This window comes from Podarcis melisellensis (genome assembly GCF_964234715.1).
Source record: "Podarcis melisellensis genome assembly, chromosome: Z".
NCBI lineage: Eukaryota > Metazoa > Chordata > Lepidosauria > Squamata > Lacertidae > Podarcis > Podarcis melisellensis.
In genome coordinates this window covers 49,003,630-49,019,313 of record NC_138547.1, presented here as the reverse complement: position 1 = coordinate 49,019,313, position 15,684 = coordinate 49,003,630, and the positions used below count along the sequence as shown (strand labels likewise).

The window sequence follows — 15,684 nt, the reverse complement described above, 5'->3', positions numbered from 1 at the left end:
TTTCAATATGTATGTATTATATTTTTATCCCCCCTCCTTCCTGTAAGGAGCTCTGGCATAGTTCTTTCAGCAGGAAAAAACATGTTTCATCATGAGTACAACCAGGTAAACAAGAAAGCACTGGTCCAGTCACAAATCTTATTTTCTGTGCCTTTAAGGTCCAGCCCACACTGTAACAATCCCATGCAAAATCCTTAGATTTACTAACTTTTAACATATCCTGTCCACGTCCAAGCTTGGGTAGCAGGTGGAGGCAGAGTGTTCCCTCTTGCATTCATGTGTGAAAGAAAGAGAAGCCAGGCTCCAGCAAAACCATCTTATTCTGAGGAGCCTCTTACAAGTCTTCCTGTCACATAAGGCATTCTGAGCACTGAATAGTAACTTGGTCTCACCAAGTGGGCAGCAGACCGTAGGAAGCCGACCAGCTCCCTGTGCTGCAGATCTGAACTGATATTAATGTCCAATGACAAAAGTGTCAACACTGGATCCAACTTAATAGACTGCTCCATAACATTAGAAATGGCTTTGAAGATGTGAGATGTTCCCTCCCTCTTTATCCTTGCAGCATCTCTTGTGGGAAATCTTTGGATGAGCTCCTTCTCCTGAGTTCTGTTCCAGGGAAGCCACGGTGCAAACCCAGCCTGTTACAAGTTTTGTGCAACGTTCCTGTTGGTGTTGCGGACAAGTCACCCTGAAGTGATCTTAGATCTCGTCAGTTGCATAGTGGCAGATTACAAGGATCCACAAGGACCAAAAGCAAACCATTTCTTCTGCCTGTTTGAAAGGGGCTCTTAAGCAGAGAGCCACATTCCCCTCTGGGTCACTTTCAGTTTATAGTCTCCCAGTGACAGATGAAGATGAAGGCACAAGCATTATACTCAGATTAGAAAAGCAATAGCATTATACTCAGGAAAACTAATGAAAACTTGAATGCCACTCATTAACTGAATTTTGTTTACTGTGTAATACTGTGTTTGTGCATTATCCTCAATGAATGGGTTGCCTTACTCCTCATCAGTACAGAGGGGGAAAATAAACATAAAAATAATAGATCCATATTTCATTTTCTCTCTGTGGCTTTTTTTATTGCAAAGTCTGTGTGCAGTCTGCCAGAATCTGATTATAGGGGGGGACCTGGGTGGCTTATTTAAAGAGGGGGAAACAAACTGAGAGAGAGAGAGATGAGAACTCCCACTGGTAGCATTGCAAAGGTTTGTGTTTGTTAAGGCCGCCCCCAGCTGGGTGCTTCACAGCTTACAACTAATCTGCCTAAGAGTTTCCTTCAGCCTGAAGGGTATATACTGCCTCAAGCTGTCTCTTTAAACAAATAGCTGAAAATACCAGGAATCAAGCAGCAGCCATAGTTTATGCATGTCACCAGAAAGTCCATGAGTGAAGAGAGTCCTCCTCCTTTTCTTTTGCTTTTGGGAACTCTACAAAGCAGTTACAGATAGGTAGCCGTGTTGGTCTGCCATAGTCAAAACAAAAAAAGTTCCTTCCAGTAGCACCTTAAAGACCAACTTTTTTTGTTTCTACAAAGCAGGTAATTGTGGCAGGTGCATTTTTTAAACTCTACAATTCAGCCACGCTGGGTGAAGCTGCACTCTGTGGAAATCCTCCCGCCATCTTCCAAAATTGGGCAAGTTCAATGGGCAACTTGATTTCTGATCATTAAATAGCTGGGGGGCAGGAGCCCCTTCTGATGCAGTACAAAGCACCTAGAGATCTTTCAGTAGATCGTGACACTGGTGTGGTGGCCAGGGTGGAAGATCCATCACTTTTGTGCAGCAGAGTCCCTGAACTCCAGCATCCTGGAGCCACCTAGTCAGCAGGAAAGGGGAGCTTTTCAGCCCCGAGAAGAAGACAGTTCACCCTTTGTGCAGATTGCAACCCATCAAGGGGAAAGGAGGTGAGTCGGCCATGAAGGATGGGCTTTGAGGGTCACTCTGGAGAAGGCGCATGGAAAGAACACTTAGAAGCAGTTTCTTCCATATACTTCACAGCTAAAGATTTCAGGACACTGAAAAGAGAAGGGGCTTCAGTTTCCAGAGAAAGGTGTTCAAGTTCAGTTACGAACCCTGGAAGTTCAAGGAAAACCCAATTGAAGTTACTGCAAAAGAAGACATTGGAGCAAGCAAAATCATTTGCGTCTGCGTGCAGGCACACACACACACACACACACACACGAAGCAGTTGGTCCAGCTCAAAGGCAACACATAGAGATCTGTATTGGATCATCTCAATGCATCCCTAATCAGTATTATTGAATAGTTACAAAATTATAGGATCATCTTGGAAGGTTATATATCTTCTGCCCACCCCTGGGGCAGATGGCGCGTTCCCTGGCAGCATCTGCACTGAGATAGATCCGGGTGTTGGGGAAGGGAAGGAGCCTCATCCCAGAACCGGGAGGGCAGCCTCTGTCCAAAAGCAGATCGTTCTGGTCTGGATGCACAAATAGCACCATCTGGGATAAGGTAGCAGCTTTATGAGCAGGCTGTGTGCACCACCACAAATGTGTTGGTCTTTGGGGCGCTGTGGGGCACTGGGGGGTTCTGTTGCAACAGGGAAGCTTAGCTACTTTTTCTGTAGTTGATTTCATCATGCAAAAGGCTGGGCTGGATGAATCCCAAGCCGGAATTAAGATTGCCGGAAGAAATATCAACAACCTCCGATATGCAGATGACACAACTTTGATGGCAGAAAGTGAGGAGGAATTAAAGAACCTTTTAATGAGGGTGAAAGAGGAGAGCGCAAAATATGGTCTGAAGTTCAACATCAGAAAAACGAAGATCATGGCCACTGGTCCCATCCCCTCCTGGCAAAAAGAAGGGGAAGAAATGGAGGCAGTGAGAGATTTTACTTTCTTGGGCTCCATGATCACTGCAGATGGTGACAGCAGTCACGAAATTAAAAGACGCCTGCTCCTTGGGAGAAAGGCGATGGCAAACCTAGACAGCATCTTAAAAAGCAGAGACATCACCTTGCCAACAAAGGTCTGTATAGTAAAAGCTATGGTTTTCCCAGTAGTGATGTATGGAAGTGAGAGCTGGACCATTAAGAAGGCTGATCGCCGAAGAATTGATGCCTTTGAATTATGGTGCTGGAGGAGACTCTTGAGAGTCCCATGGACTGCAAGAAGATCAAACGCATCCATTCTTAAGGAAATCAGCACTGAGTGCTCACTGGAAGATCCTGAAGCTGAGGCTCCAATACTTTGGCCACCTCATGAGAAGAGAAGACTCCCTGGGAAAGACCCTGATGTTGGGAAAGATGGAGGGCAGAAGGAGAAGGGGACGACAGAGGACGAGATGGTGGGGCAGTGTTCTCAAAGAGACCAGCCTGAGTTTGACCAAATTGCGGGAGGCAGTGGAAGACAGGAGTGCCTGGCATGCTCTGGTCCATGGGTCACGAAGAGTTGGACACGACTAAACAACAACAACATGTGCTTAATGCTGCTTTTCTGCGTATTCTGCCTATTGCAGAAGCCAAAACTATTGCAATCCTCCAGCAGCACCTAGCGGCAGAGGAAAACATTACAATGTCATGTTTAAATATTGGTGAAAGTTGTTGCAGGAGGAATCCCCAAAGCATCTCTGTAGGATTTCAGCTCAGTAAGCCACACAGAGACTGGACACCACTTAAATCACCATGCTAACCCAAGGAACCAACCACTGGAGGACAAGCATATTAACTCATTCTATGTTTGTGTCTGCTAAATGCTTTCTGTTGTGATTCAAGACTGGTTTGCGAACTAGTTTAAAACAATAGCATTACTTGTTTAAGCCTATAGTTTCATTTTTGGCATCTCTACTTTGTTTCAGGGAACTTATCACAAAACTGAGAGCCCACAGTAGTTTCTACAGCAGTTTACCAGAATACATCTGCAGCCACAGCTCCACTGCACAGAATAATACCCATTGCTGGAATGGCCATGAAGTTGTAGAAAGGTAAAATGAATTCATTTCTTTTCTTTCCTTCCCCTTTAGTGATGCTGAGTTGTTGTTGTTGTTATGCTTGGCCCCAGCTTGAAATTCTTCGTACAGTGGTACCTCAGGTTAAGAACTTAATTCTTTCTGGAGGTCTGTTCTTAACCTGAAACTGTTCTTAACCTGAGGTACCACTTTAGTACCCGAGGTACTATTTCTGGGTTAGCGGAGTCTGTAACCTGAAGCGTCTGTAACCTGAGGTACCACTGTATTATGCTGTCCATCTGCCGCAGTTCTTCCGTGTGTCTTTGGACTCCAAATCCCATCCTGAGAAGAGCTTGGGTGCTGGATTAGGCCGAAGGCCCACTTTGTCCAGCATCCTGTTCTCCAAATGGCCAAGCAGGTGGGAAGCCTGCAAGCAGGACCCGAGAGCAGCAGAACTCTCCCCTCCTGCTTTTCCAGCAACTGGTGCTCAGAAGCATGGCTGCCTCTGACAGTGGAGGCACAAGATACGTAGCCATTGTGGCTCGTAGCCATTGATAAGTCTTCATCCTCCATGAATTTGTCTTTTAAAGCCATCCAAGTTTGCGGGGGGGGGGTCATATTTAATGTTGTGCTGTATGAAGAATTATTTATGTCTGTTCTGAACCCTCCAACGCTCAGGTTCATTGGATGACTCAGAATTGTGACCATGCTGCTGTTTTTGACCTCTAACTCCCATCAGCCCCCAGGCAGCATGATCAGTCCTCAGGAATGAAGGGGCACCAGGCTCAGCAAGAAAAGGGAGTGCTGTATTGCTGGGCCTTCCCCTTTCAACTGCTAGTCCAGCATAATGGAAAGATGTTTTCTGCAGCAGATACAACACTTCCAAAAGCTTAGAACCCGGAAACAATATAAACTTAAAGCTTTTGCAGATGACCTAGTTTTGACATTGCAGGAGCCAGAATCTAGTACGAAAAGAGTATTACAACTGATACATGATTTTGGACAGGTCGCAGGATTTAAGCTAAATAAACAAAAAACGAAGGTGTTAGGGAAAAATATGACAGATACAGAGTCAGAACGGTTTCAGAGAGAAACAGAATTATCATTGGTGAAAAAGGTAAAATACCTAGGGGTTAATATAACAGCTAAGAATCTGAGTCTATTTAAGGATAATTATGAAAAATGTTGGTCTGAAATTAAGAGAGACTTGGAAAGTTGGGCAAAATTGAAGCTTTCTTTGTTAGGCCGAATTGCTGCCATTAAGATGAATGTGCTGCCAAAGATGTTGTTCTTGTTTCAAACATTGCAAATTGTGGACAAAACGGAGTGTTTTCGGAGGTGGCAGAGAGATATTTCCAAATTTGTCTGGCAGGGCAAAAAGCCCCGAATCAAGTTTAAGATATTAACAGATGCAAAGGAAAGAGGGGGCTTTGCCCTGCCAGACTTAAGGCTGTACTATGAAGCTGCAGCTTTCTGCTGGCTAAAAGATTGGCTACTTCTCGAAGACACTGACGTGTTAGATCTGGAAGGTTATAACAATGCTTTTGGTTGGCATGCATATTTGTGGTATGACAAAGCTAAGATAAACAAGGCCTTTAAGAACCATATTGTCAGAAAAGCAGTGTTTAATGTCTGGACAAAATACAAAGACTTATTGGAAAATAAAACTCCAAGGTGGCTCTCACCCTTGGAAGCTAAGGCTTGGAAAAGACCCAATATGGAAGCCTATTGGCCAAAATATTGGGAACTGTTAGAAAAAGATGGGGATAATTGGAAACTGCAGAGTATGGAGAAAATGAAGGATAAAGTGCGAGACTGGTTACATTACGCTCAGATTAAGGAAATCTTTAAAAGTGACAAAAAGCTAGGATTCCAGGTGGAGAAATCGAAGTTGGAAACAGAACTGTTAGAACCTAAGACTAAGGTACTTTCAAGAATGTATAATTTGCTGCTGAAATGGAATACGCAAGACGAAATGGTTAAGTCGGCTATGATAAAATGGGCACAGGACATTGGGCATAACATTATGTTTGAGGACTGGGAAAGGTTGTGGACCACTGGGTTGAATTTCACTGCATGTAATGCTTTGAAAGAAAATGTAATGAAAATGATATACAGATGGTACATGACCCCAGTTAAACTTGCCAAAATATACCATTCGTCTGATAATAAATGTTGGAAATGTAAAGAAAATGAAGGAACATTCTTCCACCTCTGGTGGACTTGCCCTAAAGTGAAGGCCTTCTGGGAAATGATATATAATGAGTTGAAAAAGGTGTTTAAATATACCTTTACCAAGAAACCAGAGGCCTTTCTTCTGGGCATAGTCAACCAGAAGGTGTTAAAGAAAGATAGAACATTTTTCATGTATGCAACAACAGCAGCAAGGATACTACTCGCTAAGAACTGGAAAACTCAAGATCTACCCACACTGGAAGAATGGCAGATGCAACTGATGGACTATATGCAACTGGCGGAGATGACTGGCAGAGTCCGAGACCTGGGAGAAGAGAGGATTGAAGAAGATTGGAAGAAATTCAAGATTTACCTGCAGAAATATTGTGACTTAGTGGAATGTTAAGAAGGATGCTTGGTTATAAATAACTGGCCATCATTAAAATAGATTAAGAATTGATGACAAGAGAGATTAAGAGAAATAATTAGCAGGAGAATTATTTTATGGTATTTTAGCAAGTGGTTATAGATTTGGAAATAAGATGATAATTTGCTTGACAAAAATTTATTAAAGATGTAAATGGGAGCGGGAGACGTGAGGAAGTTCAAGGATATTATGAAATTTTGTTAAAACAAAGTAATAATATGTATTGTTATTGTATTCTTTTTCTAAAAACTCTAATAAATGTTTATAAAAAAAACACACAAAAAACCAAAAGCTTAGAACCCGCCCCCCCAAACCACTTAATCCATACTTAATCCACGGTGCAAGGTGCTGCTTGATGCACAGTGAGAAGCAAGCGACCAGCCAGTAACCCAAGCCCTGAAATGTCTTCAAGTGAAACAGATTGAAAGCAAAACGTAAGTGTTTCTCATTACCATTACTATTAAATCTTAAGTGGACTTTTTCTCAGCAAGGTGGATGGTTGCAATCACAACTACAAGCCGTGGGGAGAGAGCAGACTCTGCTCAGAAACAGGCTCCCCACTGCCCCCCCCCCAATTTTCCCCTGAAAAGCAGCAACTCTCAGAATTGCTCCAAACTCCATCAGTAATGGAGGAACTTCCTGACTGAAGGGGGCAGTTTAATGTTCTGTTCAATTTGTAGTTACTGTTTCAAGTTTCTACGCTTTTCAAACTCCTTTTTTTCTATCTTTCCACCTATTGCATGACACATTTTTCTGGCTAAATGAGTATTTCAAGCACAAGAGCTCCATCTAGTGGCTCAATTAAGGTACTGACATTGAATGTAAAAGAGCTTGGAAGCCTGGTTAAGTGTTCTGAAAATAATAATAACCGGAAACCATGTTTCTTCAGGAAACTGAGCAAAAGAAAAATTATGGGTATAGAATCTCAAGGGAAGACGGCTAGAATCACAAGTAGGTGGAACTGGCACATCAAAAACAAGAGGGGTAGCAGTTATTATTACCCAGAAAAGTCCCTTTGTAATGCAGTATACCATCACAGATCTTAATGGCAGATTCGCCTTTGTAAAATGGATGTTTTGTAAAGGGGACGCTTCACAGAGAACTATACACTCGGGGAGCTTTGTATGCACAAATCAATCAACATTCTTAAAATTCACACTGAACAATCTCAAGGATTTTGCAAAAGCCTCCATAATATTGGGGGGGGGGGGCATCTGCCTCAATAACTCTATGGACAAGAGCCACAGTGCAAACTCAAATAATAGCCCAGGCACTAAAGCAGTGTGAATAATAGAGGCTCATGATCTGGTGGGATTATGGTGACACCTGCACGAGGGACTTCAGCTTTTTCTCACACTGCTTTATTTATTCCCATTATGATTATATATTGATTTCTTCAGGACTCATGCAAAAAGTCAGAGCGGCAGGAAAATGGAATAGCAGCTGTCTCAGACCACGCACCAGTCAGTACAGACATTGCATGGACAAAAGCTTTCTGCATTACTCACCAATGAAACTTTCACCCAAGTGCTGGCTGCATCAAACCTGAAAGGAACAATAGAACAATATTAAGAAAGCAATAACACTTCAGGCAGGGAGCCTTGAACCCTCTGGGATGCTGTGAAGGTGGTACTGAGAAGCCATTGCATTGTGGAAACCAGCAAGATCTGGAAAACCAGGATATCCCTAACATGGCAACAGGAACAACAGATCAGACATCTTGAAAGAGAATATAAATGAACAAGCAGGGGGGTAAAGCATACCACCTTCTTCAGTCTAAAAAACATGAATGGCAATTGCTGGGGAAAAGCAACATTAATGCGGCAAAGACTAAATGTAAGGCAAATACTATGAATTTGGAGATAAGGGGCCTCAAGTTACCAGCCTTTGAACTCAATTGCCTCAACATGGACAGAAGCAGGTGAAATACACTATAGGACATTAATAAGGACTTCAGCACTTTCTCTTCTGACTTATACTTCCCAAGTAATTCTGACATGCAAATAATGGATAACTTTATAACATCATCTTTGATAGGCATGCTTACACCAAATCAAGGGTAATTTCTCAATAGTGCAATACAAGAATCGGAGGTATTCTCCATTAGCAAAACACTAAAAATGGGAAATCCCCAGCTCTTGGTGGATTCAGTGCCACCAGAGGTGTAGGAAGGGGTGTGTGGTGGGGACATGCCACCCCGGGTGTAATCACTGAGGGGGGTGACATTTGGTGTGCCACCTGCCTGTGACTCCCAAGTCTACCCCGAGCCATCGGGGGAAGGGGGGAGCTGTGCCGCTTTGCCAATGGCCTTCCCCCTTCAGCTCGGGGGAGGCTTGGGAGTCACGGGCGGGTGGCGTGCCATTGCCCCGCACTCCTGGGCTGCTGAAGAAGGCAGGCAGGCAGGCAGGCAGGCAGGGAGAGGATGGGAAGGAGGCAGGCAAGCAAACAAGCAGAGGAGGGAGGGAAGGAGAGAAGAGAAGAGAAGCAAAAGCTCCCTCAACTCAGGACCCAAACCCTGGAACACACAGGAGGAGAGGTGGGGTGTAAGAACAAAGTTGCAGGGGGAGTTTTAAGTACTTATGCTCACAATGTTAAGTAAATAAACCAGAAAATAACACTTGCAACTGTAAGTATCTTATTTTTCCTTCTTTTAATGGTGTGTGTGTGAGAGAGAGAATAAATTTTCTGCACCGGGTACCACCAGACCTTTCTATGCCTCTGGGTGCCACATTCTACAAAAAGTATTAAAAATGAACTTGCTCCATGGCTCACTAAACCTTTTAGCAATATGCTTGAAGGTGGAGCTATTCTTGCATCCTGGGGACTCTCCAAGATAGCGGTTGTATGCAAACCGGATAAAGACTCAGCTCTTTTAGGATCTTACTTCTCAAATGCAAAAATGCAAAAATATTGTCAGCAGTAATGGTAAAGAGGTAGAATGTGCTGACATCTCCCCATCAAACAGGACTTATTCCAAAGCAACACATATCCTGCTCTAGACACCAAGCCTTGAAAGCCATTTGTAAAATTTCCTCAAACAAAATTCAGGCAGCCTTCATTTCCTTGGATCCATTCAAGGCCTTAGGCAGAGTTGGGCGCAGCTTTATGAAATCTTTGTGAAACAAAATTAAATTTGGAGGGGAGAAATGCTCCACTTTGTAGACCACACATATACAAATCAGCACAAACCCTAAATGAACAGACTCAGATCACTGGCAATCCAACTACAATGAGGCATTTGACATGTTTACCTGCTGAATTCCCCCCCCCCCATTGTTTGCTCTAGCGATTGAAATCCTGGCAAACAAGATCAGAAACCACAACGTTCAAGGCGTACCATCAGGAAAAGACTCACATACTATCAATCTGTTTTCAGTTGAGGTAATAATAATGACAACAAGTCCTAGCTGAGCGATACCAGCACTCCAATCCATCTTAAAGCAGTTTCACACAGCAGCAGGAATCAAATAAAATAATTTCAAATCCACGATAATGACTTTCAGTATCCCTGTAGAAGCAAGAAACCTAATGCAAACCTTCTCTGCCTTCTAGCCATATTATTCAGCGTTCAGATGCCTGGGGGTGACACTAACTAAAGATTTAAAGCAACTGTACAAAAAGAAATGGCACCAGCCTTGCTTCCAAACTGCAATCTGACCTATTTGCAGGTGGAAACAAACAGGCCTTTCACGACTCAGTTGTATTACTGCCCTCAGAATGGCCACCTTACCTTGCTTTCCATTTCTATCCCAAGTTCTGCCAATAGACAAACCCACCAAGACTCTAAAGAAGGAGCAACACACCATAGAGTGCGACACCAACAAAAGTTAAGCACAACAGATTTGCCAAAAATACCCTCTATAGACCATTTTCAACTAAAATGAATAATAACAATGCTCCACCAGCAGTTTGGACATGCCCTGGGTAAGAATGGAGTCATCACCAAAACCACTGACGATATGAGGCCTTTCTTTCTTGCCTATGTCCTGGAATGCAGTCAATAAAATTAAAAATCTGTTCTTAAGACTCCCTTTCTCAATCTGGAAATGATAAGCTCCTCTTGCACCCTTTCCTCCTCTGGCTCTTCCTTTCCTCAACTTTAAACAAGAGGATAAGCACCTGCAGACTGGGAAGCGAAAGGGGTATTCAGATTTCACAATCTTCTTCCTAGAGGCAGACCCATCAGAAAAGAGGCACTAGCAGTCAGATTATAAGGCATCTCCTACCCATGGCTGCAGGATTTACAAACTCATTCATCTCCATTACCAAATGGAGCAAACAGCACGCAGACCTAGTGGTGGGAGGAAAAAATCCTTAAATAAGAGACACGGGGGAATGATTAATGGACTTCAATGTCTGTACACTAATGCGCAAAGCATGGGAAATAAACAAGATGAGCTTGAGCTCTTGGTACAGCAAACTAAATATGACATAATAGGCATCACTGAACCCTGGTGGGATAAGTCCCACGATTGGAATGTAATAATGGAGGGATACAATCTATTTCAGAGAAACAGACCAGACAAGAAAGGAGGAGGAGTGGCGTTATATGTCAGGGATGTGTATACCTGTGAAGAGATCCAAGATTTAGAACCTCAAAGCCAAAGTGAGAGCATTTGGATCAAAATTAAGGGAGAGAATAATAACAGTGACCTCATTGTGGGAGTTTACTATAGATCCCCAAGCCAAACGGAGGACATAGATGATGCCTTCCTGCAACAGATGGCCAAGCATGCAAAAGGAAGGGAGATAGTAGTAATGGGGGACTTCAATTACCCGGATATTTGTTGGATGTCAAACTCAGCCAAGAGCATAAGGTCAAACAGATTCCTCACTGGCCTTGCAGACAACTTCATTGTCCAGAAAGTGGGAGAAGCAACAAGAGGAACAGCCATTTTAGATCTGGTCCTAACCAATGTTGATGACCTGGTTAGTGGGGTAGAAGTGGAAGGATCATTAGGCGCGAGTGATCATGCTCTTCTGAAGTTTACTATACAGCGGAAAGGAGCAGCCAAGCATACTAGGACTCAATTTCTTGACTTTAAGAAAGCCGACTTCATAAAACTTAGGGAAGTGCTGGGTGAGATCCCATGGACAGTAATACTAAAAGGAAAGGGAGTTCATGATGGCTGGGAGTTTGTTAAGAGGGAGATAGTAAAAGCACAACTTCAGGCAATACCAATGAGACGGAAACATGGAATGTGCCTAAAGAAGCCAGGGTGGCTATCTAAAGAGCTTTTAACTGAGCTAAGATTAAAAAAGGATGTGTACAAAAAATGGAAAAGGGGGGAAACCACCAAAGAGGAATTCAAACAAATAGCCAGCACGTGTAGACACAAAGTCAGAAAAGCTAAAGCACAGAATGAACTCAGGCTTGCTAGAGAGGTTAAAAGCAACAAAAAAGGCTGTCAGGGGTTCAGGAGTGGAGGCACAGGGGAAGGAGGAAGCGGAGAGCGAAGGGGAACAATCCGAGGGCAGTGTAGGTGAGGAAGACAGTGGGGCAAGAGATTCCATGAGTCTGTCCAGTGAGTCGGAAGATTCACAGAAGGGGGCACCCATAGCCAGAGCAAGGGGGTTCCCGGGAGGGAGGCACCAGGAGCAAGGAACCAGCGGTGACTCCCAAAGCAGCAGCTGGAGATCGGGACCAGTTTCCCCACCAGAGCGTAGCGGGGGGGACGAGTCCCAGGTGTCAGGACCGGTTTCCACTCCAGGGGAAAGAGAAGATGAGGCAGGGCTGACCACGCCCCTGTCGCTGAGTGAAGAAACAGAGGGGAAGTCAGATCCAGCGAGCCCCCCCGAAGGGGGAAGCAGTGACAGAAGCAGTGTAACGGTCAGGAGGAAGGTTACAGGCTGGGCGCGCGCGCCAAGTTCAAATGTACAGGTGCGCGGGACAGCTGGGAGCGCAGACTGGGAGCCAGGTCCTAAAGCACGCCGGAGGCAGGGGGAAGAATCCGGGGACTCGTCAGCATCAGAAGAGTCCAGAAAGGGCAACACCCCAGCGGGCAGAAGGACCCAGAGGAGAAAAGAGCAGAGGAGGAGGTGGAGCAAGGCTAGGGTCTTGAACTGGTGTCTGGGGGAAGGAGATTCAGACGGAGCTTCAGCTGAGACGTAGAGCTGCGCGCCGCGGCTTTGGAATCGAAACTGAACCTTAATAAAGACTTTTGTATATAACAAGAACTGGCGTTGGTCCTCTGTGAGCTGGGACCTTGGGCAGCTCTGACAAAGGCTTTTATGGGTATGTTCGTAGCAAAAGGAAGAACAAAGAAACCGTGGGGTCACTCAGAGGAGAAGATGGTGAAATGCAAACAGGGGACACAGAAAGGGCTGAACTCCTCAATGCCTTCTTTGCCTCAGTCTTCTCTGATAAAGAAAACAAGGCCCAACCTGAAGAATTTGGAGCAAATGATTCAGCAGAGGAAACACAGCCCAGAATAACTAAGGAGATAGTACAAGAATACTTGGCTAGTCTAGATGTATTCAAGTCTCCAGGGCCAGATGAACTGCATCCAAGAGTATTAAAAGAACTGGCAGATGTGATCTCAGAACCACTGGCAGTCATCTTTGAGAACTCCTGGAGAACAGGCAAAGTCCCGGCAGACTGGAGGAGGGCAAATGTTGTCCCTATTTTCAAAAAGGGGAAAAGAGAGGACCCAAATAATTACCGCCCAGTCAGTCTGACATCAATACCAGGGAAGATTCTGGAGCAGATCATTAAGCAAACAGTCTGTGAGCACCTAGAAAGGAATGCTGTGATCATCAATAGTCAGCATGGATTTCTGAAAAATAAGTCATGTCAGACGAACCTGATCTCGTTTTTTGACAGAATTACAGGCCTGATAGATGAAGGGAACGCAGTGGATGTAGCCTACCTTGATTTCAGCAAGGCATTTGACAAGGTGCCCCATGATATTCTTGTAAAGAAGCTGGTAAAATGTGGTCTTGACTATGCTACCACTCAGTGGATTTGTAACTGGCTGACTGACCGAACCCAAAGGGTGCTCATCAATGGTTCCTCTTCATCCTGGTGAAGAGTGACTAGTGGGGTGCCACAGGGTTCTGTCTTGGGCCCGGTCTTATTCAACATCTTTATCAACGACTTGGATGATGGACTCAAGGGCATCCTGATCAAATTTGCAGATGACACCAAACTGGGAGGGGTGTCTAACACCCCAGAGGACAGGATCAGAGGACAGGCACAAATACAAGATGGGTGACACCTGGCTTGAGAGGAGTACATGTGAAAAGGATCTAGGAGTCTTGGTTGACCACAAACTTGACATGAGCCAACAGTGTGATGCGGCAGCTAAAAAAGCCAATGCAATTCTGGGCTGCATCAATAGAAGTATAGCATCTAGATCAAGGGAAGTAATAGTGCCACTGTATCCTGCTCTGGTCAGACCTCACCTGGAGTACTATGTCCAGTTCTGGGCACCACAGTTCAAGAAGGACACTGACAAACTGGAACGTGTCCAGAGGAGGGCAACCAAAATGGCCAAAGGCCTGGAAACGATGCCTTATGAGGAACGGCTAAGGGAGCTGGGCATGTTTAGCCTGGAGAAGAGGAGGTTAAGGGGTGATATGATAGCCATGTTCAAATATATAAAAGGATGTCACGTAGAGGAGGGAGAAAGGTTGTTTTCTGCTGCTCCAGAGAAGCGGACACGGAGCAATGGATCCAAACTACAAGAAAGAAGATTCCACCTAAACATTAGGAAGAACTTCCTGTCAGTAAGAGCTGTTCGACAGTGGAATTTGCTGCCAAGGAGTGTGGTGGAGTCTCCTTCTTTGGAGGTCTTTAAGCAGAGGCTTGACAACCATATGTCAGGAGTGCTCTGATGGTGTTTCCTGCTTGGCAGGGGGTTGGACTCGATGGCCCTTGGGGTCTCTTCCAACTCTATGATTCTATGATTCTATGATCTGCATGCAAACTCTACAACCAAGCACAACTTCTGCGATCTCAAGCCACATATGAAACCACTGCGCCTGATCCACCCTGGCCTACAAAGGGATGGCTTCCCAAATTTATAAACTCCTATTTGTCCTAAAGAAGGGGTTGTCCACAACTCCTTGATCGCAGTGGGAAACCAACCTCACCACTCAAATAGGGGAGTAGATGTGGGACAGGCTTTGGACAAAAACCCACTGTTGAAATCCATTTTGACAAACACTCAAGAAGCAATTTTATGAATCCTGTTTCACTTGCACTGGACACCTCCTTGCCTGCATAGCATCAATCTGACTCCCTCTTATGTTGGTAAGGCTGCTCAGAAACTGGCACTACTATCCACATGTGGTGGAGTGGTTAAGCACTCACCCACTTCTGGAACAAGTTACTTGATTGCTGGGATAGCTCAATTGGTAGAACATGAGTCTTGGTCTCAGGGTGGTGAGTTTGAGCCCCACGTTGGGAAAAAGATTCCGCATTGCAGGGGTGGGCTAGATCGCTCTTGTGGCCCCTTCTATGATTCTATTACTTGGTGCCTTATGTTCTATTTCTGGTTAAGATATCTTGCCATGTCCCACCACAGCACTATTGGCAATAATAAATATTGTCTACATTTCCATTCACACTAAAACATTGCTAGCTTTCCTTTTGGCAACAGCTAGATTGGAGTCACTGGAAGGATGTTGTGCATTTTCCACACCACAAATAGATTGATGAACTATGGCACAAAGCTTTATAGGAGAAACTGTCCCAGCATGCCCGGGTTATGCAAGGCACAACAAAAAAAATCTATCCTTTGCGAGTTGGCAACCTTTTAATGACTTTATAAATAAATAGTAAGATCTGGATCCTCCTACAACTCATGCGTAGTTTTCAAGGGGACTTATTCTCAGTAAGTCTTATTCTTTCCCCCTCCTCTTCCACTCTCCTTTCCCCTTACCCTTTCCCATGATCTTATACCTCATTTCTGGCTAGGAAGAATAACAGATGCTTTAAAATAACCTTTTATTGAATGATGCGTCTAAAAAGTTTTCATTTGTTCTGTGTACTTTGTCTTTATGCAAAAGTTTCAATAAAAATATGTTTGGGGGAGGGGAGTCCAACACCTTCCAAAGGAGTCCATTCCATTGTTGAACAGCTCTCACAATCATAAAGTTCTTCCTGATGTTTAGTCAGAATCTCCTTTCTTTGTCATTTGAATCAATTGGTTTGGGTCCTACCCT

The 15,684-nt window shown here is 44.3% G+C and overlaps 1 protein-coding gene across 3 annotated transcripts in view; it reads left to right on the top strand.

Annotated features, from left to right (window-relative positions):
- Positions 1–15,684, top strand: part of GPC3 (glypican 3) — a 239,340-nt gene that overhangs the window by 136,812 nt on the left and 86,844 nt on the right. For all 3 annotated transcript variants that reach the window (XM_081896964.1, XM_081896963.1, XM_081896962.1), the window contains one exon: positions 3,825–3,950. In XM_081896964.1, coding sequence (XP_081753090.1) covers positions 3,825–3,950 — 126 coding nt within the window. The remainder of the gene's footprint in view (positions 1–3,824; positions 3,951–15,684) is intronic.